Raw genomic sequence first — 27579 nt, forward strand, 5'->3', positions numbered from 1 at the left:
ACACAACAACAATTATTTATTTGTCCTTCCAGCACATGTAGCAGTGAAGAGAGGCTGCCGGATTGCAGCGGATCACAGACAGCTGATGCTCCTCTGAAGAGCCACAAGCATCCCAGCCAGCCGGGACACAGGAAGGGGAAGCGCCCTTGTTCCAGCCCTGTGCACCAGGCCACCACAGGCTCCCCTATTTTAAACCCTAAATCAATAGTTCAAACAGATGTAGATTCTATGTGACAGGAGAGACAGTAAGGAAGATTTGAGGCTTTATATTCTTTAGATGTCTACTTTTGCCGTACTGGCTAGTAAAAAGTTATGTGTAACTTCAAGATGAAAGGCATTAGCAGCTTCTTAGAAGAGGATAATCCCAATCTCCTGGCGATTTAATGAGATGTAACTCACTGAAGCTTTTGACTCGGTCTGCTGTTAATTGAATCAAAGTCAATGACAATCTTGCTGCACTTCGGTGTGAATTTCCTAAAAATAAAAAAAACAAAAACAAAAACAAAATACAGTTATTATCTGGTGAGTAGTTACAGCAATTTGTTTACTTTGGCTTAACTCGTATTTTCTGTGCAGAGAAAAAAATGTCCTGGGATTCACTTGCTACTTTATCTCTATAGGAGCCAATTATAGTGCAGCCTAGAGAGAGAAACGCGGACCAGAAAAGACTAAGACAAAAAAAGATGCGTGGGGTAGTGTGGTTTGTATGGTTTCCAGCTATCTGAGTTCATGAATTAGTGGGGAGTCAAAGGATTTCTAACAAGTTAGCTGCACAACATGGTATCTGATTACTAGTTTTCCCATCAGATTTATCTTCTTTTCTAGAAAATTTTGGCAGCCAAGTTGGAGTTGCTCTAATGCAAAAAAAAATAGTAAATTTTCTTTTGCCACTTATACATAGCAAAAAACGACTACCTTTAGTGAGAAGTAATTTTTCAAATTACGTTCTAATAATGCAAACATAAAATAAACCAACTTTTTCTTTCTTTTTTTTTTTTTTGCTCATTAACTTTTCACTCATTCCTCATTACTTCTACAACAATTAAAAAGAAAATATTTGGGAACAAAACAAATTCTTTCAAGAATCACTGAACAAGAAAGTAAGTAAATAATTTGAATTTAAAGTCTCAGAAAGCACCACAGTTGAGTTCATGAGATACGCTGAGCCATATTCCTAATGACCAGCACAGGGGGCCAGGCACGTCACCTATGACAACGGTCCCACCGCTGCTGAACGCCAATACCATGAAGCGCTGGAAAGCTATAGAGTCCCAACCGAATTTTCTGCCATGAATTAAAGGTGGTTGAGCTTACTTGCAAGTAAAATATACCTCACAACCTTTTCTTAGCAAAGACAATCATAAAAACCGTAAGACTTCAAATCTCAATGCAAAATGTTGCTGTAAAAAGAATTCCCAGGTGGCTCACACTTGTAATCCCAGTACTTTGGGAGGCCAAGGTGGGTAGCTCATGAGATCAACAGATCAAGACCATCCTGGCCAACATGGTAAAACCCTGTCTCTACTGAAAATACAAAAAAATTAGCTGGGTGTGGCAGGGGAGGCTGAGGCAGGAGAATTGCTTGAATCTGGGAAGTGGAGGTTGCAGTGAGCCAGGATCACACCGCCGCACTCTAGCCTGGTGGCAGAGACTCGGTCTCAAAAAAAAAAAAAAAAAAAAGAAAGAAAAGAATCCCCAATCTTTCAATCTGGCAGGCTACTTCCATCCTAAATTTTCTATGCCAAAGTTGTTACATTTGCAAAATTTACCAAGGTTTGGCGTTCCCATTATAAAACTTGTGAATGTTTACACTTCTCACTTGAATAATTAGTCTAACTCCTGAAAAGTTCCTGAAATTAAAGTACAATCATTAAACAAACTGTCTTCAGATTTTCCTGTCACTGCTCTTAAATATCTACCCCTATAAGAGTCTTTAAATTCTTATGCCCTTGCATTTCTAAAGACACCTCCAAGTGTGGAAGTCAGGCATCACAAGGAGGAGACAAGGTCAAATACGGCTCTTCATCAGCCTTCACCACCCCCTGCCCTGCGCTCTCCCTGCTTACCGGAACGTCACCCCAGCCATATCAAACAAGAGCCTCGCAGCTGTTGCCTCGTCACTATCATGGTATTTATCAGACATGAAAATAACTTCTTTTATACCTGTAAGGTAACAATGGGAGCTCCCTTAGTAAACGCACATACAGATGCTGCAAAAGACAGGCGGAAGCGGCTGGAGCACTTTTAGTGTCTGTGATTAATGACCTTTTCCGAGTGTGCTTGCAGACAGTGTCCAGTCACTGAAACACATATCTCCCTCTTTCTAATACAGCAGAGGGCGGATTATATCTAATCTTCCCTCCAGTCTTCATGGATTTTTTTTTAAAAACAAATGCAAAGGGAAAACATGTCAAGTAGTCAAGCCTTGATCCGATTAACCAATTTCCATTACTACAGGTAATCAAATCATCTTTATTCACGAGGTAGCTTCTCTTACTAGTGGGAGGACTAACGGAGGGAGTGGGGGCTGCTGGCAAATCCAGACGTGGGCACCACGGTGCTTCCCAGCATGGCTTTGCAGACCACTTCGAACCAGCGCTACAGAGGGCAGATCTGTTTTCTTGTCCTGATCTCAGCAGGCAGCGCTAACTTGGGAGCCAGAAATCCTGAAGGCCGCTGCTCCACCAGCCTCTGAAGGGAGAGGAGGCTGCGGCGTGGGGCCCACACTGCCCGGCCCACAGGCCTGCTGCTGCCTCCACACCTGAGCACCGCGAGGAGAGCTTCCCTGGAACGGCGACAGCGAGAGCGACAGCGAGAGCGAGGGAGCCCACGCGACTCCTCAGGACCAGCAGACTGCTTCTGCTCTGAGATCCACGGGGCTGGTGATAAACAGCCCCTTTAAACCACACATCTCGCTAAACATGATCAGTCTTTAAATCTCCAGCCGAGAGATTTATGGAGACAAAGTGTAGCTGAATCTCAGATGTGACAGTTTGCAAAAGGTGAAATATTCAGAATACAATGGTGTAGATTTATGGAAACTGTAACATAAGAAAACCTGAAAGTAGTGCCATTTGGGTCTTACGACATTTATATGCCAAGGTATGTTGAGATCCTCAAATATCTACCATGTATTAAATACAAATTAAAACTTCATACAATCTCCCAGCTGACCTTGTTTCTGACAGAAGTTCATTTCTCTCCCTCCCCCCAATCTACGCACAATATGTCAGAGAACAGTAAATTGACAGTAATTATATGCAATGCCTGTGTTGTTTTTTGGCAGCTTGCAGTTTAAGAAGTTGCAAACTAAATTAAAAACATGCTAAGAATCACAGAGGATGCAATTAGTCTTAGAATACCTGGCACCATTCAAAAACAAAACACGGGAAATATCTTGCAAAGTTGATAGTGCAATTAATTTAGATCGAAACAATGGCAATTTAAGATCAAACACATCAGCAGTGAGCTACTGGTGAGCAGGCAGCAATGCAAATGTGACAAATGAAAAGACCCGCTTCCTACCTGCCTGGATGATGAGCTTAGCACACTCATTACAAGGGAACAAGGCGACATACATACTACAGCCTTTCACATCAGTCGAATTTTTGTTCATGATGGCATTCAGCTCGGCATGGCACACTGTGGGTTTGAAAGGGAAAGAAAGAAAAACTTTGGTTGCAGCTGATGAAGAATTTACTAAGTGTTAACACATTCCATTCCCCGCTCTGAAATAACATATAACAGACTCAAGTAAAAAAATTGATTAGAAATGGCAAGTACTAAGAATACCAAATGAGGCCCACATGGCCTGGCTGTTGATGAGCAGTGAGGCCTGAAGGCACCTAGAGCGGCCAGGACCGCGAGGTCACGCGCCTTCCCCACCCTAAGCGCAGCTCCACTTCACAGCTCCACCAGACCCTGGGGCATGAAAGTGCCCACCTGAGCTGGCTCACGGGCGTGCTGACTTGCTCACACGGGGAGGTTCACTGTGGCCGTTAAGAGGGCTAGGGGATTTTAAGAGCAAGAGAATCAACAAGTGACGAAGCTGAGCGTGTCCATCCTGAGAGATCTGCTTCACCACATCGTGCTCAGCCCACATACGCACAAGGAGAAACGCCAGCAGCCAGACAGGGTCTCGTCCTGTCGCCCAGAGTGCAGTGGCATGATCATAGCTCACTGCAGCCTCGAACTCCTGGGCTCAAGTGATCCTCCCGACTCAGCCTCCCAAGTAGCTGGGACTACAGACATGCCACCAAGCCCAGCTAACTTTTTGTATCTTTTGTAGAGATGGAGTCTCACTGTGTTGCCCAGGCTGGTCTTGAAATCCTGGCCTTAAGTGATCTTCCCATCTTGGCCTCCCAAAGCTGTGGGATTACCGGTGTGGACCACCATGCCCAGCCCAGTTTTTTATAAGAAAAACATTCATCCACTGCAATGGCAATGACTAGTTGAGTTCTTGACAGACCAGTCCATTCCACCTGTGATCCCAGGTCACATCCGGACCTGCCTGAGTTCAGAGTCAAGAGGATCCCCTTCCTCCCTCTCTTGAACCTGGCAAAGCTAACGCACACCCCAGGTCCAGCTTGCCTAGATGTTCCCACTCCCTAATCCACAGGGGACGTCCTCCTTGAGTGGGAATGAGTGGTGCCCGCAGCACAGACCTGGGTTTGACTCCCTCATCCTGCCCAGCAGGTTTCTGGATGGCCGTCTTGTATCGTGACTGAATTTTCCTGGGTGTGATCTAAAACTCTATGATAAACTCCTAACGGCAGTGACTTGCAAACCCCTCTGATACCAGAACACCCTTAGGCACTTCCAAAATACAGAGATCTGTGCCCCACGCCTGCAGAGTGTCATGGCCTGCGCTGTGGCCTGGGCTTGAATTTGTAAGCGATTCCCCAGGTGATTCCAACGCACAGACAAGTTCCGGAAGGAAGCACTGCCTTCTGGCTCCCCTGGCATCCCAACACATGCTACGCACACAAGTGCTAAAACAAGTATGTGTCAAATGAGTTAATGAATGACACCTGGCCATGGCCCACATCACACAAACCACCTAGAATATAAATATGGGGATCTTCAAGGTCTTCCCTACCCTCTGCAGCCCGCCAACCTTCCACACGTAATACTTGCTTCCACGAATTTTGAGGCTTTAAATGAACAGTGGCCTAAATTTATGGTGCTCATACATTTCAGTCCTGACTCACTTGCCTCATCGCTGATCATTTACTGAGCACCTACTCTGGGTCAGAGAGATGAAGGCCTGGCCACCCTCCCCAGCCAGCCCCCCGTGTTCGCGTGCAGCTGCAGCCACCTCTGTGTGCCTGGGTCCCCCAGCAGCAACGCAATGTTGCAGGCGTAAGGCTGACCAAAAGCTCTCTCAGGAAATGTTAGGAAGTATTCATTTTTGTCTACAAATTCCATGTTTTAGGAGGTCTCAGTCCTGCCTAAAACTGAGCAGTCTCTGCTGGTATTGCAGGAAAATCAAAAGAGGCAGATAAGCTGTGCTTCACTGACCACAGCCCATCAGAGAATAATCCTCGCTGGCCAGAGTGACCAGAGCCATGCCCCGAGACTCCCAGGTCTCATAAACCCTAACAGCATGGGAGGACAAGGAAAGACAAGAGAAGGGTGCGAGGGCCCATGCTTGGGAAGGTGCAAGGTGTGGCCACATGGGCGCTGGCCTTGGAGGGGCTCCCGTGACCCCTTCTCCCCTTGTGACCAGGATACTCCAGAACTGGGTTTCACGCTGCTTGGTGTTAAAAACGATTACATGTAATTGTTTCTTTTATTTTCCCCTTGAGGGCAGAGCCCAGCCTAGGTTCTTTGTAACTCCCCCAGAGTCTAATGTGATGCCATGAACATAATGGGTGTTAAATATTTATTGAATGAATAAAGGAGGAAATGCAGATTCCAATTATTGATGGTGACGTTGGGAAGTACTCAAAGTCCTCTTAAATTCAAATATCAGAAATATGCTCTCCTACCTAATAAATAATTTTGATGGCGCTGGTATTAATATTCAGAACTACAGAGCCTCTGCATCTGTTATGAAACACTGTGAGAGCATCCTCTAAGAACTGTCACGCCGACTGCAACAAGCTTCCTCTACTTCATCCCAGGCAGTTTGGGGCAAAATGTAACAGTACAGGTCTGGATTCATTAGTGAAAATTACCATATGAAACAGATTCTCTTGGGCAGCATCTGACATCCCTGTGTATAGAGGGCGATTCATAGAAATAACGCACAAGATTATAAGCAGACTTCCTTTCTTTTAACCGAAAAATCACAAGATGAAGAATGTAAAGCTTCTTGTTAAAAATACGTATATAATATATATATCTGATTAATATTAAAAATAAATATAAAAAACATATATATTATATCTGAAAATTAATAACAGCACCATCAAAAATTATTTATTAGATGGGAGAGCATATTTCTGATATTTGAATTTAAGAGGACTTTTAATGTCACCATCAATAATTGGAATCTGCATTTCCTCCTTTATTCATTCGATAAATATTTAACACCCATATATATATGTTTATATAGATATAAAGCTACTGGGCAATATGAACAATAGTGTGTCGGGCACACATGAGCCTCTAAAAGGACAATCCAAAATCCCACATACACAAGACTGGACACTGACAAACAGGAAACTCAAGCGTTCAGCGGAGGGTGTAAGATCAACCCCATCCTGGTCTCTCTTGCTGGTTCTTGCCCGCTTCCCCAGACCCCTTCAGCCCCGTCTGATATCACCAGCTTGCCCGGAAGCCCCAGCCCAGAGGAGCACCTGAGGCCGCAACCCAGCCCCGCCAACTTCGCAGCTCCCAGCTGCTGCCTGCTGTGGTCCTGAAATCCAGCTTCACCTTTGTGGCTGACACTCGTCTCTCAGCTCCAGGATCTCCACAGCCCTGAAACTCTGACCCTCGCTGTCCCCCAGGCCGCCCTGCACTTCCTTTTGGGCCTGTTCCACCTGAGGAGACTGGACTCAGCCAGGCCTCGGCCTCCAGACTGTCCTCAGAGAGGAAACTGGGGAAACGAACTTGATGACTTCCTCCAATTTGTTTAAAGCAGGTGGGTCAGAGTCAAGTTTGGGAACTCATTTACTTGTGTCGACTGGCCACCGACACTGGTCAAATAACAGGCACCTGCCAAATCCACTTCAGGCCACAAAGAGCACTGGATGCCTGCCTGGCCTGTGACGAGCTCACGCCTGCCCTGGCTGGCCAGACCGCCACAGGCCAAGCATCCTCCCCTCTGGACTCCCCACCTCTGCCGGCGAGTGTGGACAAAGAGCTCTGCAGCAAGGGGCGGCACGAGGGATCAAGGTCCAATTTGCTGCTTGGAAGCTGGATGACCTTCCACAGGGTGGCTGAGCACTCTTGTAATTTGCAGGAGTGACAGTGGATCCGGGAAAGTGCATTTCCAGCTAACTAAATAAAAGCAATTTAAAAAATACCAAGTACAACCAATGTTTGTGCTTTTCTCCTAAGGTTTCCAGTTTCATTCCTCAATCCTCCAGAACAGGTGACTTTCTCTAAAACCAGCTTTCACTATCAAACACGGCCTCCTCTCCCCAGGCAAACACAAGGCCGTGCTCCCAGCCCCTCCCTCCCTCCATCTCTGACGGCTCCCGCTTCTCTCTGCTCGTTTTTCTTCTCCTGAAAGCAGGTATCCTTAGTCCTTAGTCTAGAGAGGTCATCTTGTCAGCCTTGTAGGACTCTTCTTTTCCTCCTTTCAAGATGAAATCATCCTATCTACAACTGTTACTACAATTTATTTTTCAAATAACTGTCTTCTGGCCGGGCGCGGTGGCTCACGCCTGTAATCCCAGCACTTTGGGAGGCTGATGCAGGTGGATCACGAGGTCAGGAGTTCAAGACCAGCCTGGCCAAGATGGTGAAACCCCATCTCTACTAAAAATACAAAAAAATTAGCTGGGTGTGGTGGCGGGCACCTATAATCCCAGCTACTCCAGAGGCTGAGGCAGAGAACTGCTTAAACCCGGAGGGGCAGAGGTTGCAGTGAGCCGAGATCGCGCCACTGCACTCCAGCCTGGGTGACACAGTGAAACTCCGTCTCAAATAATAATAATAATAATAATAATAATAATAATACTAGTCTTCTGACTCCGTAAAGCATACATAATCTCCGGTTTTCTCTAAAACAATGTTTTTCAAACTGCAGGTCATGAAATCAGTTCAGTGAGTGACACCAGCTTTTTCTTCTGTTTTAATGAAACAGGTAAGAAGGGAAGGATAGAGATCAGAATGGATCCCACACACAACATTAAATACTATTCCTAAAAATTATGTTTCAGGTGTCAACTGTGTTTGCTGGGTCACCACGTATCTGCCAATTTCCGTGGTGTAGACATTTTTCCACACAGCCAATCTCCCACTCCCAGCATGACGTGGACTCGGGAAGCAATGTGCCCAGTTGACCTGGGAAGCAATGCACACAGTTGACCTGGGAAGCAGTGCGCCCAGTTGACCTGGGAAGCAATGCACACAGTTGACCTGGGAAGCAGTGCGCCCAGCTGACCTGGGAAGCAATGCACACAGTTGACCTGGGAAGCAGTGCGCCCAGCTGACCTGGGAAGCAATGTGCGCAGCTGGGTCTGATGACCTCATGGGAGCCAGCTCCACAGGCCACTTGAGGGTCTCGTCATCATGAAAACCCAAGATCTCTTCTGGGCTGGAACCTTTGGATTCATCTGCTCTCTTTGGACTCCTCTGTACTCTAAAACCTCTCAGGACTACCACACACTTGTGTTCGACTTTACTTTTCTGTAGGTCCTTTTATTTTTCCTGCCTTTGTGGGCACTTCCCAAGGTAAAATACTGGTTTTTGATTTTTCTCCCATAGTCACTGACTTTTTATTTTTGAATTTTGAGTTTTGCTCTTCTTGTCCAGGCTGCAGTGCAATGACACGATCTCAGCTCACTGCAACCTCCGCCTATCAGTTTCAAGCGAATGATTCTCCTGCCTCAGCCTCCTAAGTAATTGGGATTACAGGCACCTGCCACCATGCCCAGCTAATTCTTGTATTTTTAGTAGAGACAGGGTTTTGCTATGTTGGCCAGGCTGGTCTGGAACTCCTGACCTCAGGCGATCCACCCGCCTCGGCCTCCAAAAGTGCTGGGATTACAGGTGTGAGCCATCACGCCCGGCCAGTCACTGACTAAGAATCCATCTGCTCATAGAGTCTCAGACACCAGATCCACCTGTAAAACCCTGAAATCTGAAGTCTAGCCATAATTGCCCATCTTCTCTCCAGGCCTTTTCTTTTGGGTGGTCGGGGGCTTCCATGTACCTTTCCTCTATGGGTTAATTACCTCTTATCCAAAATGCTTAGGAGCAGAATTGTTTCAGATTTCAGATTTTAAAATATTTGCATTATACTTATCAGGTAAGCACCCCAAATCCAAACATTTGAAATCCAGAGTGCTCCATGAGCATTTCCTTCGGGTATCATGCTGGTGTGCAAAAGATTTCAGATTTTGGGCCAGGTACAGTAGCTCATGCCTGTAATCCCAGCACTTTGGGAGGCCAAGTTGGGGAGATCGTTTGAGCTCAAGAGTTCAAGAACAGCTTAGGCAACATAGTGACAACTCATCTCTACTAAAAATAAAAAAACTTAGCCAGGTATGGTGGCATGCACCTGTAGTCCCAGCTACTTGGGAGGCTGAGGCAGGAGAACCACTTGAACCCAGGAGGTCAAGGCTGCAGTGAGCTGGGTTTGCGCCACTGTACTCCAGCCCAGGCAACAGAGCAAGACCCTGTCTCAGAAAAAAAAAAAAAAAGTTTCAGATTTTGGATTTTTGGATTTGGCATGCTCAACCTGTACAATAAACATACCACAGATATTTGACAGCAATAAACGAAGGAATAAATTTACCTTTCCCTAGAGTGAACATTTTGGTTGTGTTGCCTGGATGAACTGCAGCAAGAGCTACAAATATATCCGAGAGCAAAAACTAACCAAGAAGTAATTGTTAGTTTTTATATTAGTAGTAGGAGTAAGAACCAAGTATTTCAAAGATACAGTATCTAGGAAGTATTCATAAGTTAGTCTAAATTGTAAAAAAAAAAAAAAAAAAAATAGAAAAGAAAAGAAAAAAAAAAGAAAGAAAAGAAAAGAAAAAAAAGATAAAATGTTCAACCTAGAATTACACATTTACACCTAAGCAATAAGTAAATTAAATCTGCAAACACTACATATATATTTGATAAGCACAGAGTGACATACAACTCTCCAGTTATTCCCAACCTTGTTTAAAAGGAAAAGAATCAAATGTTGAAAATATCAGATTAATGCTTAGAAGGTCTTTGATTGCCAGAAGAGACTCTCTGTTTCAGGTAATTATAAGAGAATTCCTATGCTTTAGTTTTTTTTTTTTTTCTTTTCTATTACTAACTGTCAGAATTCAGAACTGCATTAACCTTGGACCATGGAGAAGAGACTGTATAATTAGAAAACTGTATTTTTCAAATTCTCTCTTACTAGGGCTTGATTAATCCTTACTGTCTCATGTAGGCGGTTCTCTAGAAGTTTGACAAATTAACAGGATATATTCCATCCTTGGTTAGATTTAAGAGTTCAGTGTTTTATAGATTTGACTTTCACCTCATCTGATATAAGACTAATACAATATCTATTTTAGACAGTAGTATTATAAGGTTACTTAGATAGGTTTGTTTAAAAACCCTAAATAATGCTAAAAAAATTCTAATTGCTGCCCAAATAATTTAGCAGTGATAGTGTTATTCTACCCTCAACTGATCTTCATCTGCTATGGAGACGTGACAGAAACTACTGGGGCCGGAGAAAATTTGGAGTCAGGAAAATGAAGATTCTGATCTAGTTCACAACTCATTTTTAGTGACACAGGATTTTCCTTAAAGAAAACGATGTCCTTAGACCTGAGGGCTGTTCTGCCAAGGCTGACCTGAACAGGTGGCAGCCTGGTGTGGCGGCTCCTGCTAGGGTCAGGGTCAGAAGGCCAGGCATGGAGCGCCTGCTGCCACTGAGAACAGGCCTGCAATGCCTTCTGCCACCACCCCAAGCTGAGCCGTTCAGAGCACGGACAGTTCTGTTCGCTGACAAGACAAGGGTCAGGACTCAAGCCAAGAAGCGTCTGCTCACGGCCTTCTGGAATGAAAAGGTGGGAAGCATCACCCTCTATTATTTCTACTGGGTTCCTACCCTGCAATTAACAAGTGACATGAAATGGCATACCCAAGTTCAAGGTTGACCTGTGCATGAAAAAAAATAACTCAATAGTAATTTACAGGATCTTCTACTTCCATTCTGATGACAAAGCTTTTTGTCATTACTTCCTGAAGTTAGGGCCTAAGTGTTTTTACTTCTGGGGACCTACAGTTATCAGAGTTGCTAAACCTGGACACGTTGTCTCTGGGAGCACAAGCACCGCTGCCCCAGTCCCCGCTGCCCACAGAGGCCTGATGGAAACTTCCGTTGAGGGATAGGGTACACACTTGCTCCTCTAACTGATCCATCTATGGAACTGCTTCACAGCTTCTGGTATTAAAATGGAATTTCAACTACTTGTTTCTTAATTATTGAAAGATATCCTGACAGGGCCTCATATGTCACTGCCAGCCTCCGGAGTACCTATCCTTCACGTCAATAATTTAACAACAGAATAGCTGCGACAATTAAGCCCCCCACCCACCCCCACCAAATACACTCTCCCAAAAGCCTATAAAGTGTTCCCTATTATGGCTTCCACAAAATCTAAAGCAAAGATTTCTAGAGTTTGGTCCCAAATAATGTCACCCCTCTATCTTATCTCTCCTGCATGAAGTTCCTATTAGTAAAGTAGCAATCTGGCTCATTATCAGGGTTTTCAAATGATTTGAAATAAAGGTGGAACTGGGGAAGGGAGCACCATATAGAAATCAACAGATACCACTTCTCTAAGATAGTTACACAAGGGAAGCCTCTCTGTTCCTCACCCCTCTCCTGGCTCAGGCCCTGTCTTCCTCCTTCCAGCCTGCTGGACTGCTCCAAAGCCTGTGTCCCTCTAAGCCTGCTCAGACAGAGTCCTGTCCCCTACCCAGGGAAGCAGCCCTTAGTAACAGGGCTGGAGCAAGAAGAGAAAACAGTTTAAAACTCTTGCTGTTTCCCAGGTATGTTCTGGTAAGTTCTGTCTGCACACTGACCCATGCCGGGTGGAGAGCTAACAGGGCTGGGTGTAGGCTGCAGGATGGAGGTGGGTCTGGTCCCTGCAGAGCTCACACCAGCTGGGCTGCAGATGCCCCAGCATGGAAATCAGCAGCGGCCCAAGTGCAAGCTAAAGCAACACAGCAGGACTGCTGAAGGCGTGCTGAGAAAATCCGGGAAACGGGGGTTCCAGGCACTGCTCACAGGTGCAAGGGGAACTGAATCTTCAAGTAACATGTTTCTGTAGAAAAATGTATTAGGATTACAAATGTCTTTTCAGAACAAAGGGATTTAAATCCTAGGATGTGCCTACACAAAGGTAATACCTTGTTCAAGTTCCAGCCTCTCTCAGCTACAAAGAGGAATAACAATAGCCACCTCTTCCCATCTCGCAGGGTCACACGAACAGCAAGTGAGGGACACCGTAGGAAAATGCTGTGTGAACGCCCAAGAACTCTGCAAACTGGGCCTTTGTCACCAGTACTCAGAACTGGACCCGTTTCCTGAGAAAGAGACTGGCTGGCAGGAACGGGGTCTTCCTGATCAGAGACAGCAAGTGACAGCAGCTGCTGCCTCCCCGATCCCGCTGCACCCCACAGCCTACCTGTCCTTGGACTCGAGACACTCCTGCCCCCAGCCCAGCCCCAGGCACAGTGTGGCCTTTCTACTCAGAAGATAAAGTAACTGAGCCCTCCCGCCACGGAGGGACACATGATTCCACCTGAGAGGCATGACAGTGTAAGTCTGTGTGTGAAAATAAAGACGAGAAACAGGGGTGATGTGAAGAAACCTGCCGCATGCCTGGAAAATGTGTGGGGTCTGTTCTGTTTCCACCTGTGTCCAGAGAGGAGGTCTCTGCTGGAAGAAAATGACAGTGAAAAGGAATTCTACCATGGTCTGGGGAGAAAGTGGTGGGTCACTCACTTAAAAGGCAGCCCCATGCTGCAGGCTGAGGGAAGCCTCCACACCCACGCCATTCATCTCCCCGCGCACGGCCCAGGGTCCTGAAGGCGGAGGCAAGAACTTCCGTCTCCGCTCCTGCGACAGTGCACTCTTGGAGACCCCTGGTTCTGCCTGTCTCCTCTGCTTCCTCCCTACCATGTCCTCACACACTGCCCCCAACCTAGCAGTCAAGCATCTTCTTCAGCCTCAGCCTCCGGACCTGAGAAATAGAAAGACAAATCCCTCTCCAGGAACGCTTACAAAGACTAACCTCTGCCAAGAGCACAGCACAGACGAGCTACCTGCTACATGTGAGTGCTTCCCAAGCTCTCCCACCTGTGTGCACCTGAGCCCAGGCTGTCCTGGCCTGCCCAACCCAGCCTGCCTGCGAGAATACCCACTTCTTTTTCCCTCTCTCCCACTCTGCTCCCCATCCCTGTCCCCCTCCTCGCTGCCTCTTGCTAAAGCTGTAGGTGACAACTCATGGCACCCAGGGGAGCCACTTAGCCCCAATGGTAGTGCTCGGGGCTAAAGAGATTTCTGACTGCGGTACAGCCATTATTGGTAATAAAGCCCCCAGAACTCTAATTACGCTGCCTCCCTATGTGCTAAGGGCACACAATCAGGTCAGGAGGAGGAGGATGTGGAAATAGCTGTTCTGCATGCATGCTAGGCCATGCCAACTCCCTTCCCACTGTTCATGTGAAATGCACGCGTGATGCCTAAAATGCGTGACAATAGCACCAAGAGAAACAGAGCACTAATCAGCATTGATAGTACTGTGATGCAAATATGCATTATGGAGCTTAAAAGCCTCCTTTGTGTGTTAATAGTGTTTAGAGGGGAACCGGGCCTGAGCACTGGGCACTGGAAGAGGAGTGGGGATATGTTCTAATTAATTCCAGCTCTCCCTGGCCTGCCTCAGGCAGCGCACTGACCCTGTGTTGGCAGGTAGAAAACGGGAAGCAACAGCCCAACTCGGGATTCTCAAATAAGATGTGAGCTCCTAACACTGCCTTACATTCCCAGGACATTCCTCTCCCACCCCACACAATCACCTCTTCTCTCCTCCCAGTGTCCAAGCTCCAACTCCCAGCTCTCTCAACCGGTGGTGTTGCTTCCTTCCTCCTTCACCAGAATGCTGCAACTGATCACATCCTGCCTTCCCTCCAGGACCCTGTGTCTGCTGTCCTTCCACCGCCCCCCTCAGTCCTTCCTCTTATTACCAACCAGGGTGTCTGAGAGACCGATCCTCACAGCCTTGAACACCTTGCCTCTGTTCCAGATATCTCTATCTCACTCTCTCTGTCTTGGACTATTCCCATCAGCAAACAAACGTCTGCTGCAGAAAAGCAAAATCCAAAGCCAAAACCAGATTTTCCCATCCTATGAACAATGCAGTCCTTCTCCGTGGCCTCATCTCCATTCCAGCTGCCACCCCACTGCTCTGCTCTCTTCTTGGCCACACATCCCAAAGCCCGATCTAAATAAAGCTGTCCCCATCATCTCACCCTCTGTTCTCCTTCAAGTGGCTCCAACGTGGCTTCCAACCCTATTGCTCCTCTGAAACTGTACTTGGCTGAAACTGTACTTGACAGTATCACCTCTGATCTCCACATTGCTGAACCCCATGGACAGGTTTTAACCTTAGGCCTCTTGGCAGCCTCTGACACAGCTGACAGGCCCTCCTTTTTTTTTTTTTTTTTAAGACAAAGTCTCACTCTGTTGCCAGGCTGGAGTGCAATGGCGCGATCTCAGCTCACTGCAACCTCTGCCTCCTGGGTTCAAGCAATTCTCCTGCCTCAGCCTCCTGACTAGCTGGGACTACCGGCGTGCGCCACCACACCCAGCTAATTTTTGTATTTTTAGTAGAGACGGGGTTTCACCATGTTGGCCAGGATGGTCTCGATCTCGACCTCATGATCCGCCTACCTCAGCCTCCCAAAGTGAGGCCTTCCTTCTTAAAACACTGCTCTGTGTGCTCCTTCTCATGGGCCCGTCTTTCTCCAACCACCTCAAGTGCTGGAGCCCTCAGGGCTCAGCCACAGCTACTCCTCCTTCCTCTGCACATGCTCCCTTGATCAGCCACCCAGGTCGCTGACACTGACATACCTGACACTGACACAGACATACCTGATACAGCCAGTCTGGACTAATCCCCACCTCATACACCCACCTGACCACCTGACCCTTTGCAGGGAGCTCTCATGGGCATCTCAGCCTTCAGGTGTCTAAATCTTCCTTGATCATTCCACAATCTTGCTTCTCCTCCTCAGTATGCCTGTCTAGCCGCTGCAGCCAGAACTGTTTGGGGGAGTCAGTCTGCCTCTTCCACCCTTTATCGTGCCATCTTCCTGATGCTGCCCCTAAAATATACCCTATCTCCAGCCCAGCCTCTCCCGCCCCAGCACCCACCCCCTCCAAGGCCCTCGCATCATCCACTGCGTCACCTCCCGGCTGGCGAGTCCCTGTTTCCACTCTTGCCCCAGAACAATCCAGTTCATACACAAAACCTGTCCTAGTTTCTTTGGGCTGCTCTAACAAATATCATAAATGTGTAGCTTCTAAACATCAGAAATGTATTTCTCACAGCTCTGGAGGCTGGGAAGTCCAAGATCAAGGGCTGGCAGGTTCAGTGTCTGGTCCCTGTCTCATTAAAAAAGAAAAAAAGTGACTACCTCAGAAAGGAATATTCAATCATACCTGTTTATTTCATTAATGTCTACCTCCTCCACAATTAATCTGCAAACTCTTCAGAAACAGAGTCCCTCCCGTGGCATTCTGTCGACCTCTGCAGAGTGCCTGGCATGTGAAACACATAATAAATGCCCCAGAAGTGTCTGCTCAGTGAACGAACGACTACATGTGACGGTGTCGGAAAAACTCCAATGCATTATAAAACAGAGTTACAATTTTAAAAAGAAAGGAAGATGACTCCAGAGAACATCCCCATCACTGGCAGACAACTGAAACTGGTAAGAGAATAGGTGACTTGTTAGTACTTATTTTAATTCCTAAAAAGTGATAACTCACATGTAGAAGGAAAAACGACAGAATTCTGCTTCCCTTTATTCACCTAAACTCAAAATTAATGGCATTTTGAACAAAGTCTTTTAATTGCAGAATTAAAAAATTCATGCTCAGTTATCATATTCAATATTTTAAATTTACTATGGCATCTATCATTTGAAAGAAGCACAGAGAAAATTTACACCTCCACTAATTGGTTGGCACCGACCCTTCAGACAGTGTCAGCAGAGGGGAGCGTCCATTCCCTTGCATTGCAACTCTCTTGCTTTCACCAGTATCCTGCATTTATCACAGGGATTTCCCAATGCCACAGAAGTATCTCGTTTGAATAAATATTGTCATGCTGACTCGTTCTCTAAAGAATTTCTAAAGTCCTTTCTTTCTATTTGGTCTTAACCTCTTGTCTCCAAAGAGTTTTAAGTGTGTCCTATGTAATCATACACTTGTTTTCACTTAGACATAGGATCTTTTTCTTAATTTTTTTGAGACAGGGTCTCTCACTCTGTCGCCTGGGCTGGAGTTCAGTGGTGCAATCTTGGCTCACTGCTGCCTTGGCCTCCCAGGCTCAAGCGATCCTCTCACCTCAGCCTCCCTGGAGTAGCTGGGGCTATAGCTGCACACCACAACACCTGGCTAATTTTTGTATTTTCTGTAGAGACGGGGTTTCACCATATTACCCAGGCTTGTCTTGAAGTCTTGAGCTCAAACGATCCACCTGCCTCAGCTTCCCAACGTGCTGGGATTACAGGTGTGCACTCCATACTTGGCTAGGATCTTTTTCTTTATTGCTGTTATCCAAACTCTTCTCATCCAATGTCTTTTAATCTGCATGTCTGTGGAGTAACCTACAGTCTGACCGTCCCCTCCTATTCATGCATCCTATCTCCATATGGTTTATATTCATCTTAGAACTGCACCAGACTCTAATCGTTAGAGGGGGGAGGGAAAGGAGCCTGTTTCTATTAATTTATCCATAAGTACACATGCACATTCTCCTGTGGCATTGCCTCCAACAGCTTTTTACAGCTCTGCTTTGACCGAGAACGCTTTCAGAACTCCATAAGCTGAGAAAAAGATACTAATCTAATGCCATCGAAGCTATCACACTTATATTTTTCCTTGGAATAAGAGAACTGGAAGGGCCTTCAGTGATAATTTACTTCATAGAGATATTGAGAAATAAATGTCAGGTGATGGCTCTAACAACCCCACAGTCACTGGGCACAAACATAGCAAACCCGGAACCCTTTGGCTCCTCAGGGCGGCTCCAGGATTCTTCTGTGTGAATGTGCCAATTGTTGTTTTAAGCACTATGGGGCTTTACTCAACTTATGTGTGTATTACAGACATGCATATCCCTATCCAGATTTTAAAAAGTCTTCAGAAAGTAAAAGTAAAAAGCAATACAAACATTTGCAAAAATCTCTAAGAACTAGGTTTTATTGTGTATTTCTGGGAGCAAACAATATATTCATATTCTACTTTAATATAGCTAATATTAACAAAACTTCTGAAGGGAGATTCTGGATGAAAATAACTCAAAATACAATAAAGCTTTAGTCATTTAGGCCAATTTCAGAGAAGATCAGTCAAAATCAGCACAACTGATATAGAACAGATCACCAGAATCAAGACTATGCGAGTAATCATTCTCAGGTAACCATACTGAACAGTGATCCCTGTGCTTCTAAGCAAAGACACAGCAAACTTAAAGAAATAAAGAAGTGGCCAGGTGCAGTGACTCAAGCCTGGAATCCCAGCACTTTGGGAGGCTGAGGCGGGTAGATCACCTGAGGTCAGGTTGGCCAACATGGTGAAACCCCGTCTCTACTAAAACTACAAAAATTAGCCATGTGTGGTGGCATGCGCCTGTAATCACAGGCACTCGGAGGCTGAAGCAGAAGAATCGTTTGAAACCTGGAGGCGGAGGCTGCCGTGAGCCAAGATCGTGCCACTGCACTCCAGCCTGGGTGACAGGGTGAGACTCTGTCTCAAAAAAAAAAAAAAAAAAAAAAAAAAAAAAAAGAAGCAGCAATAAAGAAGGAATATCCATTTGCATTCGGATCACTAATGTGCTCAAATACTTAATACAGCCGTTTTCTAAATTAGTTTGCATGTGCCCCTGACATTTTATCAAGGCTACTAATTTTTCAACAAACCTTTTATCTTGAGAGATTATAGTAGAAAGATAAACTTCAGCCTACTTCTGGGAACCTTGGAACGACTATCTTACATTAAGTTTTATTTCAAACTTGTATAAGGTGAACGGATTCAAAAATCACTTTTTATAGAAAGGAGACAGAGATGTGTATTTTCATGGGTAGGTCCAACCCCCAAACACTTCAGCTTTTCCTAACATGTGCTCTTCAGAACGAGGAGTTATTTTGTTACTATATGTCTTTTGTAGGTATTCACAATGAAATAGTAAACTCTAGCACTTTAAAAATAATTAATTCTGTAACTATAAAAATACATAAATATCAAAATAAATTATATTAAAATATCATTATTTATTCCTTTCTGAAAACTGTTCATAAACAATTATATCTTAAAGTAAAACATGCTTACATGGAGCTGGTTGATTTTAGGGGGCGGGAGAAGTCTCATACATACACCGGTGTGTTCCTCTGTTTATCTAAAACTCCACACAGTCACACTTGAGTTTGCCCTTGATTCGTAAAAATATCTACTTAATTTCTTTCCTATGCAATTGTTCAAAGGTTTTCCATTGATTATAACAGTTGTTTTGTATAAAAGTCCCTAATTAGACCTGCTGTCGGGCCACAACTACTAGATGGCCAGGCAGGGGAGGAGCGGCAGAAAGCTGTAAGTGAAATTAAATTCTGCAGGAAAAGAAACGGCGAGTTATCAAATTCACGGGCTGACTGACAAAACCAGAGGGGCATTCAATTTCAGGACTGAAAAAACAAATTTGATCTTAATTACTAAGAAGCTCTTACAAATTGTGAGGAAGTCACAGCTTAAGAAGGATCAGCCTCCTAACTTCTTGATAAATTAGTTTCTCAACACTAACCTTTTGGATGCCAAAGAAATATATCACATGCATGGCAGTCAGGAAAATGTCAGTGTTCAAGGGGGTAAAGTAAATGGCTAAGTAATCACAAAAGTGACATCTATGCATGCTTAACAATATGCTAAGTCTGAAAAATAAAGATGAAATTTAAATAGAGAATTTAAAGAAGCACTACCCTACACCGGCAAAGGTGTTTAAGATGCTCTGCTGAACTCTTTCGCCTTAATTAATTCCAGGTTTTTCAGCATTTGCCTTCCCAGCATTACATCCTTTTTAGGGTATCCCTGTAGACACAGGAACTGACTAGGGTAACAGCCCCACATCTCCATTTCTGCCCAGTGCGCTCAGACTGAGGCCACCCCCCACTCTTGGGGACATGGAGACTCTGTGGTTCCCTCCCTGGTGCCGTGAGATGCACCAAAACCCAGAGTCCTTCGCCAGCAGAAATCAGCAAGGCCACAAGTGCTGGGCAGCTGGATACGTGTGGCAAGCATTACTAAAAATTCCCGTTAGTTTAACAACAGGAACAAGCAAATTCTCCAACTCTCTAATTTGTAAACTATATCATCAAAATTGGTTATGAAAACCCAAGGAAAGAGTGATATCTGAATCACCAAGAGTATTTTACCTCCATTTGATAAAATTGGTATTTTGATTAAATGTGCTTCACTGTAATGAATTCCACAAAGAAAAAGGAACGAAAAACGTCAAATGAACACTTCATCACGGGTTTAGCAACACCCATCCCCTCAAGAAAATAAAAATCTTCCCAAGTTTTTTAATCTGGTAAATTAGATAAATCTGCTGCTTCCTGGTTTTTTAATTGTCATTCATCTGAAAAGATTCTTAGTATAATAACATTGCCTTCTTCCTGCCACTTAATGTTACTGACATCATATTATCTTTTGGATTTTTCAGGAGAAGGATGGAATAAAAAGCTTCTTTAGCAGAAGGAATTTTCATTTTCCACATTAATACTACATTATAATAAAATAGTTTTATGAAGTTTTGATCCCAAGGCTGGAAGAACAAAAACACCCTTTAAAAACACCTCTCTAGAGACACAGCCCAGGAAAAGCTCCATCTTCCTATTATGTTACAAGTAGTGTGTGTTTCCCTCCTCCCCACAAGGCGTCAATTAGGACTAACGACTTCCGAATTGCGGAATTAATAAAGCAGTATTAAGTTGTATGTTACTTGGTAAACTCAAATTTACACAATTCTCAATTCCCTGTCACAGTCCCTTGGGCTGCTACAATAAAGTCCCACAGACTGCGTGGCTGAGAAACAATGGACATTTATTTCTCACGGTTCTGGAGGCTGGAAGTCAGGATACCAGCATGGTTAGGTTCCGGCAAGGTCCTCTTTCAGGGTTGCAGACAGTCATCTTCTCCTCCTATCCTTGCACATGGAAAGAGAGTAACTGAGCTCTCTGGGGTCCCTTTTAGAAGGGCACTAATCCCATTCAGGAGAGCTCCACCCTCATGGCCTAATTACGTCCCCCAGGCCCCACCTCCGAATATCAGCGTATTGGAATTAGGGTTTCAACATGTGAATTTATGGGGAGACACATTCAGTCCACTGCACTCCCCTTTGAAGAAATGTTCCAGTGAGCCATGCTGGCTTTCTGCATGATGCCAGGCACAGGCCAACCCTCCCCGAGCTCCTGATTTCTGAGGCCTTATTTTATGGGAGCCTCAGTCTGATCAACTGCAAAAAAAATGAGACGATGATTGGCATTTCAGTACAGCTGAATTCCTGTGCCCCACAGGAGAGACACAGGGAGGTAGCAGGAAGAGCGCTGACCTTGGAATTAGGAGATGTCACCCTGCATGTGTGACATTATAGAAATTACTTACAAGAAAGGAAGAGGCTTAGATCCTGTGGGCACAGAACCCAGAGACACTACTGAGGTATTGCAAGGGGTCCAAGCATATCCACAGCTGGATAAATCCCATGTCCAGGACATACATAAACTTTCCCCAAACATACATAAATGCTATCCAATTAATAAAGTTCAGATTAACATAAAATGTTAATGATACAAAGTAGTTTTTGTCATTGTGGAGTTTCTTACTCAAAAGATACTAAGAATTTAGTATTGTGCATGGGTCCTGGAAGTTTTTTGGCATTTAAAAGAGGGTCCGGTACATTCAAAAGAGTTAAAAATCATTGTCTAGAACTGGAGATAATCTCTAAGGCTCTTTTACAGGGAGTAACACATCACCCATGAAGTTACCCTTCCTGCTACAGCAGCTCAGTCACCATTAATGCAGATGAGGAAAGAACGGGGTGAGCTATCCAACTCAAGCCAGGATCCCCTTGTTTTTTAAATTAATCTTGAAAATCTTAAAAGCAAAATAAAAAAAAAAGCCTTTGCATTTGAGTCAGTTATCAGCAAACATTTCTGTGACATCCCAGGCAAACCAAACATTTACTTCTCTGTGGCCTGAAAATCCTTGAGAAGACAACAAGTATACAGTTTATACACAGTCATTGTCATTTAGACTTAAAGCCCATCTTTACTGTATTATGGCGGTAGTAATACTAAATGCCTTTTAAAAACCATTTAATGCCTTCTACAACTTTTATGGTACATCAAATTACAAGCTTACTCTCGTGAAAGAAAATTGTCGACATTCTAACATAGCTACATATAAATGAATAATTGATAAGTAAGGGCGAAGAGCTTTGAAAACCTAGAGGTATCATATAGATAATAAGAAATAATGGAGACAGACAACCAGTGCCCAGAAGCTCAGCAGCTATTCAATAAAAAACAATCAGTGAAGGTGGACAAATACCTATGCAGGTTTTTAAAAAAATTCCCTGTAGAAAGGGGCTCTGAAAGGCACTCTCCTCAATTTGGACAAAAGGCAGTGTCTGATAACCAACAAAATCAGCTACACGGAAGTCAGGAGTGCTGGGAAGTCTGGGGTGTGGGGCAGGTGCTGCAAATGGACTGCACGGCCCTTGGCTTCCAGGTCACAGCTTACAGATCTGCTGGGGGCTCTCAGTGACTGAAGAAGGCACAGGTCCCATTGGGAGGCCCGCTCAGTGCCCACCCAGGACCCCTCTGCACTGTCCAACCACGGGTATCTTTTGCACCAGCTTGAGTATGATAGACTGCCATCCCCCCAGAATTCCTCCATATCGAAGTCCAGCACAAGGGCCGATATTTCACTGTCTAGACTCGGTGAAATATTGACTGTGGCCGTCACACATTTCAATGCAGATCTTTAACATATCGACCCTCCACTTTCACCATTTTTATATGGGACATTGAACCACACTGTGAAAAATTATCTTTGCATGGACTTAAAAACAACTAATCACTTCCCTTCTTTCTTACCATCAAAAGCTTATAGAATCAAAATCAGGATGACAAGAAGTTTCTCTGAGTCAGTGCATTTTTCTAATTAGTCATCCACTACCACCAGCTCTGAAGCTGGGCTGAGAAGACAGTCTTACCCTCCCCCAACTCCGAGCCTCTCTTCCCACTCCTACGAGGGAGGGGTGAGGTTAAATCAAGGATGTGACGATTCGGTCCCCTTCATCCCTAAACTACTTTTCACACCCTGGAAACCCAGACTGCTTTGCAGTCCTCAATTCCTCCTCTCCCTCCAGGTACCTCTTTCCTTTTTCTTTCAAACATAGAGGAGTTGCCCCTAGGCAATTTAGAAAGAAATTTATGGGGCTTATTTAACATGATCGAGGTTCAGGAACATTAGCAAAAATTTATAAATTAGACTAAGTGTAGACTTGGAATTCTTCATGAGAAAAACCCAGAGGAAAACCTACCAGGAGAGTCAGAAGAAAGGTCATAATCACGCCTCGGCCTGAAGGCACAATCTTTCCCATTTGGATGGCCTTATTCTACTTTCACTTCCAACAGTGCCAGTCTGTTCATTTTCAGGCGTAAAATACAGGACCTAACCCTACAAAAAATCAGCAACCTGCATATGCAGCATGATTTGCCTCTTTTCCAGCATTAGTTGCATATTCTCCAAGGAACACAAGGAAAAGTAAAGCTGTGGCTGGACCCTCCCAGGCAATCTCTGAAGGAGTCTTCCCTGGGGCTCAGACAGGCAACAAACTCTAAGAAGCACCCTTCGCTAATTTCAAGGTGAAAATCCAGAGACAGTCAAGCCAAAGGTTTACAGTTCCACACTTCTAGCTTTTTCTTTTTCTTTTCTTTTTTGAGATAGGGTCTTGCTCTGTCGTCCAGGCTGGAGTGCGGTGGCACAATCTTGGCTCATTACAACCTCCACGTCAGCCTCCCGAGTAGCAGGGATTACAGGCACCTGCTACCATGCCCAGTTAATTTTGTATTTTTAGTAGATGTAGCTATGTTAGAATGTCAACATTAGTAGAGATGGGGTTTCACCATGTTGGCCAGGCTGGTCTCGAAGTCCTGACCTCAGGTGATCTGCCCGTCTCAACCTCCCAAAGTGCTGGGATTACAGGCGTGAGCCATCGCGTCCAGCCTCACTTCTGGCTTTTGGTCTGATCACAGCCTACTGTGAAATTGCAGCATCCCCTGTAAACTGGAGGAAGCAACTGGATCCTCCATCTCCTGATGTCTAGTTCACAGCTTGCTTCCCGCTTCCCAGCAATGAGCTTGAGCCAGATGTTCTCATCAGGCACGTGGGCTGAATGAAGCCTGCTTCTCATCAAACCAAACCCCGAGCCAGCCCCTGGTTAGCCGACCCTGCTTCCCAGTAGTAAAAAAAGAACCTGCAGAGACACTACCCACATCCCTCGGCTATCTCTGCAAGGAGCTGTGACCCTCTGCAGAGAAGCCAACTATCAATGCTCTGGTGTTGTGCACGCCAGCAGGCTGCCAGTGAAGCCTGCCAGGCTCAGCACAGGCAGCAGAGCCCCGGATCTCAGGGCCAGCCTGTGTGACCACTACCATGCTTCTCTCCGTGGCTCTCTTTGGAACTTAAGAGACAAAGCCAGGAAACGGGGGTAGTTCAGTAGGATATTTTTCTTTCCAGCTGTTGATGACGAAAGGGAGATGATGCCTTCTGACCAACTTTCTTTTTGAGACGGAGTCTCGCTCTGTCCCCCCGGCTGGAGTGCAGTGGCCGGATCTCAGCTCACTACAAGCTCCGCCTCCTGGGTTCCCGCCATTCTCCTGCCTCAGCCTCCCCAGTAGCTGGGACTACAGGCGCCCGCCACCTCGCCCGGCTAGTTTTTTGTATTTTTTAGTAGAGACAGGGTTTCACCGTGTTAGCCAGGATGGTCTCGATCTCCTGACCTTGTGATCCGCCCGTCTCGGCCTCCCAAAGTGCTGGGATTACAGGCTTGAGCCACCGCGCCCGGCCCCAACTTTCTTAATTAGGCACTCGCCAGGCTGTGTCACTAAGCAGAATGGGACATAAAACATGCCCTACCGTATGGGTATTTGGTGTCCAGCTTATTCTCTGCCGTCCTACTCCAAGGCAATAGGTCGTCACTGCACCCATTCGGCATCCCATTGTACCCGATCCCAACAATCTTGTTTTCTGAATTCACAATGCAGGCGCCAACCTAGAAGGAAACATGCCCAAAGGCTTGGTGCCTGCAACTGGCTGGTCTGCTGCTGGGGAAGCAGGGAATAAAACCAGAGGGACTGCAGAACTCAAAACAGATGCACAGCTGCTACAGGTGCTGAGAGCTGTCGATCTCCTTGCCTGTTTTTTTTTTTGTTTTTTTTTTTTTTTTGTGGCAGCTCCCATAAGCCAAGGAAAGTGCACCCCGGGTCCCAGAAGGGGCACGAGGGGCAGTTAACAATGGCATGTGACAATTTGCTGTCTCACAGGAAGAAGTAAGCTTGTAGAAATGCAGCACAAAAGGCAGACCGACCCTGCACTTTCAAGTTGACAAGTGTCCACTGAATCTCCCCTTTCTGCTCATGTGCAGGAATCTCCCTGCCTGGGAGTATCTAAGCATTCTCCTGGGAAATTCATTTACCTGGGAATTTGGATCTTTGCTTCTCTGTGCTGATAAGAAGGCCACAGCCATAAAATACTCAGGCCATTCCAAATAGTCATCCCGTTTCTTGCAGGAAACTTCACTCATGTTGGGTCTAGAAGAAAAGCATGACAAAGCAGAAGTTGAGAGGAAGCATTTTAGTAAATCTGTTTTCCAGTTCAACCCAACCACACTGAACCTTTAGATGTCTAAACATGGGCAACTTGAGCTACATTTATCAATCACAAATCACAACACATGGGCCCTAAACAGTCTCTAGTCTTAAGTAAAAACTTAAGAAATTTCCTATTTCAGAAGTTTGAATTTGGCACCTATAGCTTCACATTCCCCAATATTTTATCGGTTTACTGCTTTCTCATAGGATTTTTTATGCCAGCCTACAAATTGTTCTGTCCTTTACCTATCTCCCTTACAAAACAGAGTCAGCACAGGAAGAGGGTGGAAATAAGAAATATTTATTGATCATCTATAGATTCCAGACATTGTTAAAGTTTATATACATCATGTCAGTCGAGCCTTACTCCTAGCTAAGGTAGACAATGCCATCCTACCTTACAGAGACTCAGAGAACTTAGGTAACTTATCCTAAACCACACAGGATTATTATCCACGCCAGATGGATTCAAAGAAAACATCTGAAGCCTTCCCAACTCTGATATTCACCAGATAATTTTTCCCTTCCCTTTCCCTTCGTTACTCCAGATGGGACAGAAGTTATCAACTCTGAGTAATGAATTGCATGAGAAGAAACTATGAAAAATGTCAAGTGCTACTCCTAAAGCAAGGTTTTTGGAACTGAGTTTACAAGGGGCAAGCACAGGCTGTCTACAACAGGGAGAGCCCACGAAGGGGGTCCTGGAACTTCAGGGGAGTGGTCGCTTTCAAAAGGAATGAAACAAGGGCAAGGAAGGAAGACACCACAAAAACAGGGTGGGCAACACGGAGAAATCTTGAGAAAGGCAAGGAATGTGGTCTAAAGCAAGGCGAGGATTTCCCAAAATTTCTGTTTCAGGCTCCACACTTTACTTAGGCACATGCTACAGTGCAGGGCGGCAGTGCCTACGACTAGATGCAGTGGAGAGTCGGTGCTGGGAACCATGGTCACTCACTGAGAAGCCTGGCAATCCCCCTAACAGGAAAAGACAGGTGCTGGATCAGCCTGGTTTCCCACCTGGCTTAAGGGTCAGCATCCATCATCGCTGTGGGGTGCTAGAGAAGTACCTACTACATAGGAGGGAGGGGGAGACATGGGGGGTCGAGGGAGGGGGAGGAGAGGGAAGGGTCCTGCTGATTCCCTGGGCACCTTCCCCTGGCATGGCTGAAAGCCCACTAGAGCCCTGTGAGGACTGAGGCCCAGCTGTAGAAACAGAGGGAACTGGAGATTGAGTACAACGATTCAGGAAGACACATTCGGTCACCGTCCCAGGCACACCCCACGCCGCTCGCAACCCCGTCAGCTCTGATCCAGGGCCCACACCCGGCATTCCCACCCCACACACGGGCGCAGGAAGGGATGCGATGTTCAGACGCCCAGCACCACCTCCCCGGGGCACTCCGAGGGGGCCGGCCTCGCACCCGCCGAGAAATCGACCCTGGAGTGACTTCCGGGACCCCGAGCGCTCCCACCCCGCCCGCATTCTCCGATCTAAAGGCTGAGCGCGGCCGAGGCGCCCCCAGCGTCCGCGGCCCCGGCCCAGGCCCCCGCCCGGCAGCCGGTGCCACGTGGCAGTGGCTAGGGGCGCGCGGGCAGCGTACCCGCACGGCTGCCCCCCGCCCACCATCCAGTGCCCGCTCCGCGCGCACGCCGGTGCTGGTCCCCGCCGCCGCCGCCGCGCTCAAGGAAGGAAGTGGGGAGAGGAGGCGGGGCCGCCGCGGGGCCGGAAGAGGGCAGCGGCCCGGACGCCGCGCGCTCGCAGAACGGCTGTCGGCCGGGGACCAGGGGCCCGGAGCTCTCACGGGAGGGAGGGAGGGAGGGTCGCACGCCGCGAACACGCTGCTCGGCGTCGCCGTACGCCTCGCAGTCCCCGTGACGCAGCCCACGGTCCGGCCGGCGGTGTTCACAGCCCGAGCACAAACCACTCCCCGGGTGCCAGGCCGCCCCGAGGTCGCCCCGCTGCCCGGGTCACGCGTGGCGCAGGGTGGCCGCGAGTTGGGCGCTCCCGGGCCTGACTGCACGACCGTCGGGGGCTGCTCGGTTTAGTGGTGGTGGTGGTGAGGTTTTCCCCACCATCCGTGTTCCATCAGCTCCTTAGAGTCACGACTATAGAGATTCTGTGTGATTAAAAGACGACCCCAAGAATCTAGTGCCGTGAAGCTGGTGGGAGGTGGGGAGACCTGGTTTGGGTCTCAGGGGTGAGCCCGCTGTTTCGCAGCGTCCCCGTGGGGACCCTTG

The 27579-nt window shown here is 46.3% G+C and overlaps 1 protein-coding gene across 4 annotated transcripts; it reads right to left on the reverse strand.

Annotated features, from left to right (window-relative positions):
- Positions 1-249: 249 nt before the first annotated feature.
- DCTD (dCMP deaminase) lies at positions 250-27579 on the reverse strand. 4 transcript variants are annotated; one of them, XM_025386107.1, is made up of 7 exons: positions 27021-27071; positions 26943-26978; positions 25167-25281; positions 24608-24743; positions 3526-3642; positions 2067-2163; positions 250-474 (listed from the first exon to the last, which is right to left on the reverse strand). In XM_025386107.1, exons 2-7 carry the CDS (start codon positions 26966-26968, stop codon positions 396-398), a joined length of 570 nt encoding a protein of 189 aa, XP_025241892.1. In that variant the 5' UTR covers positions 26969-26978; positions 27021-27071; the 3' UTR covers positions 250-395. The 4 variants fall into 4 exon arrangements, with proteins under 4 accessions (XP_025241892.1, XP_025241895.1, XP_025241894.1 ...); XM_025386110.1 differs by lacking the exons at positions 26943-26978; positions 27021-27071 and adding an exon at positions 27522-27579; XM_025386109.1 differs by having other exon boundaries at positions 26966-27247.

The sequence above is a fragment of the Theropithecus gelada genome, chromosome 5, assembly GCF_003255815.1.
Source record: "Theropithecus gelada isolate Dixy chromosome 5, Tgel_1.0, whole genome shotgun sequence".
NCBI lineage: Eukaryota > Metazoa > Chordata > Mammalia > Primates > Cercopithecidae > Theropithecus > Theropithecus gelada.

What these genes read in the sequence shown, in the direction of transcription:
- DCTD (XM_025386107.1), bottom strand. Translation starts at nt 26,968, where the DNA reads ATGGTGGGCGGGGGGCAGCCGTGCGG. An exon ending in GGCGGGGGGCAGCCGTGCGG is followed by an intron (nt 25,282 to 26,942) that starts GTACGCTGCCCG and finishes CTTTTCTTCTAG; the next exon opens with ACCCAACATGAGTGAAGTTT. An exon ending in GCAAAGATCCAAATTCCCAG is followed by an intron (nt 24,744 to 25,166) that starts GTAAATGAATTT and finishes GTTTCCTTCTAG; the next exon opens with GTTGGCGCCTGCATTGTGAA.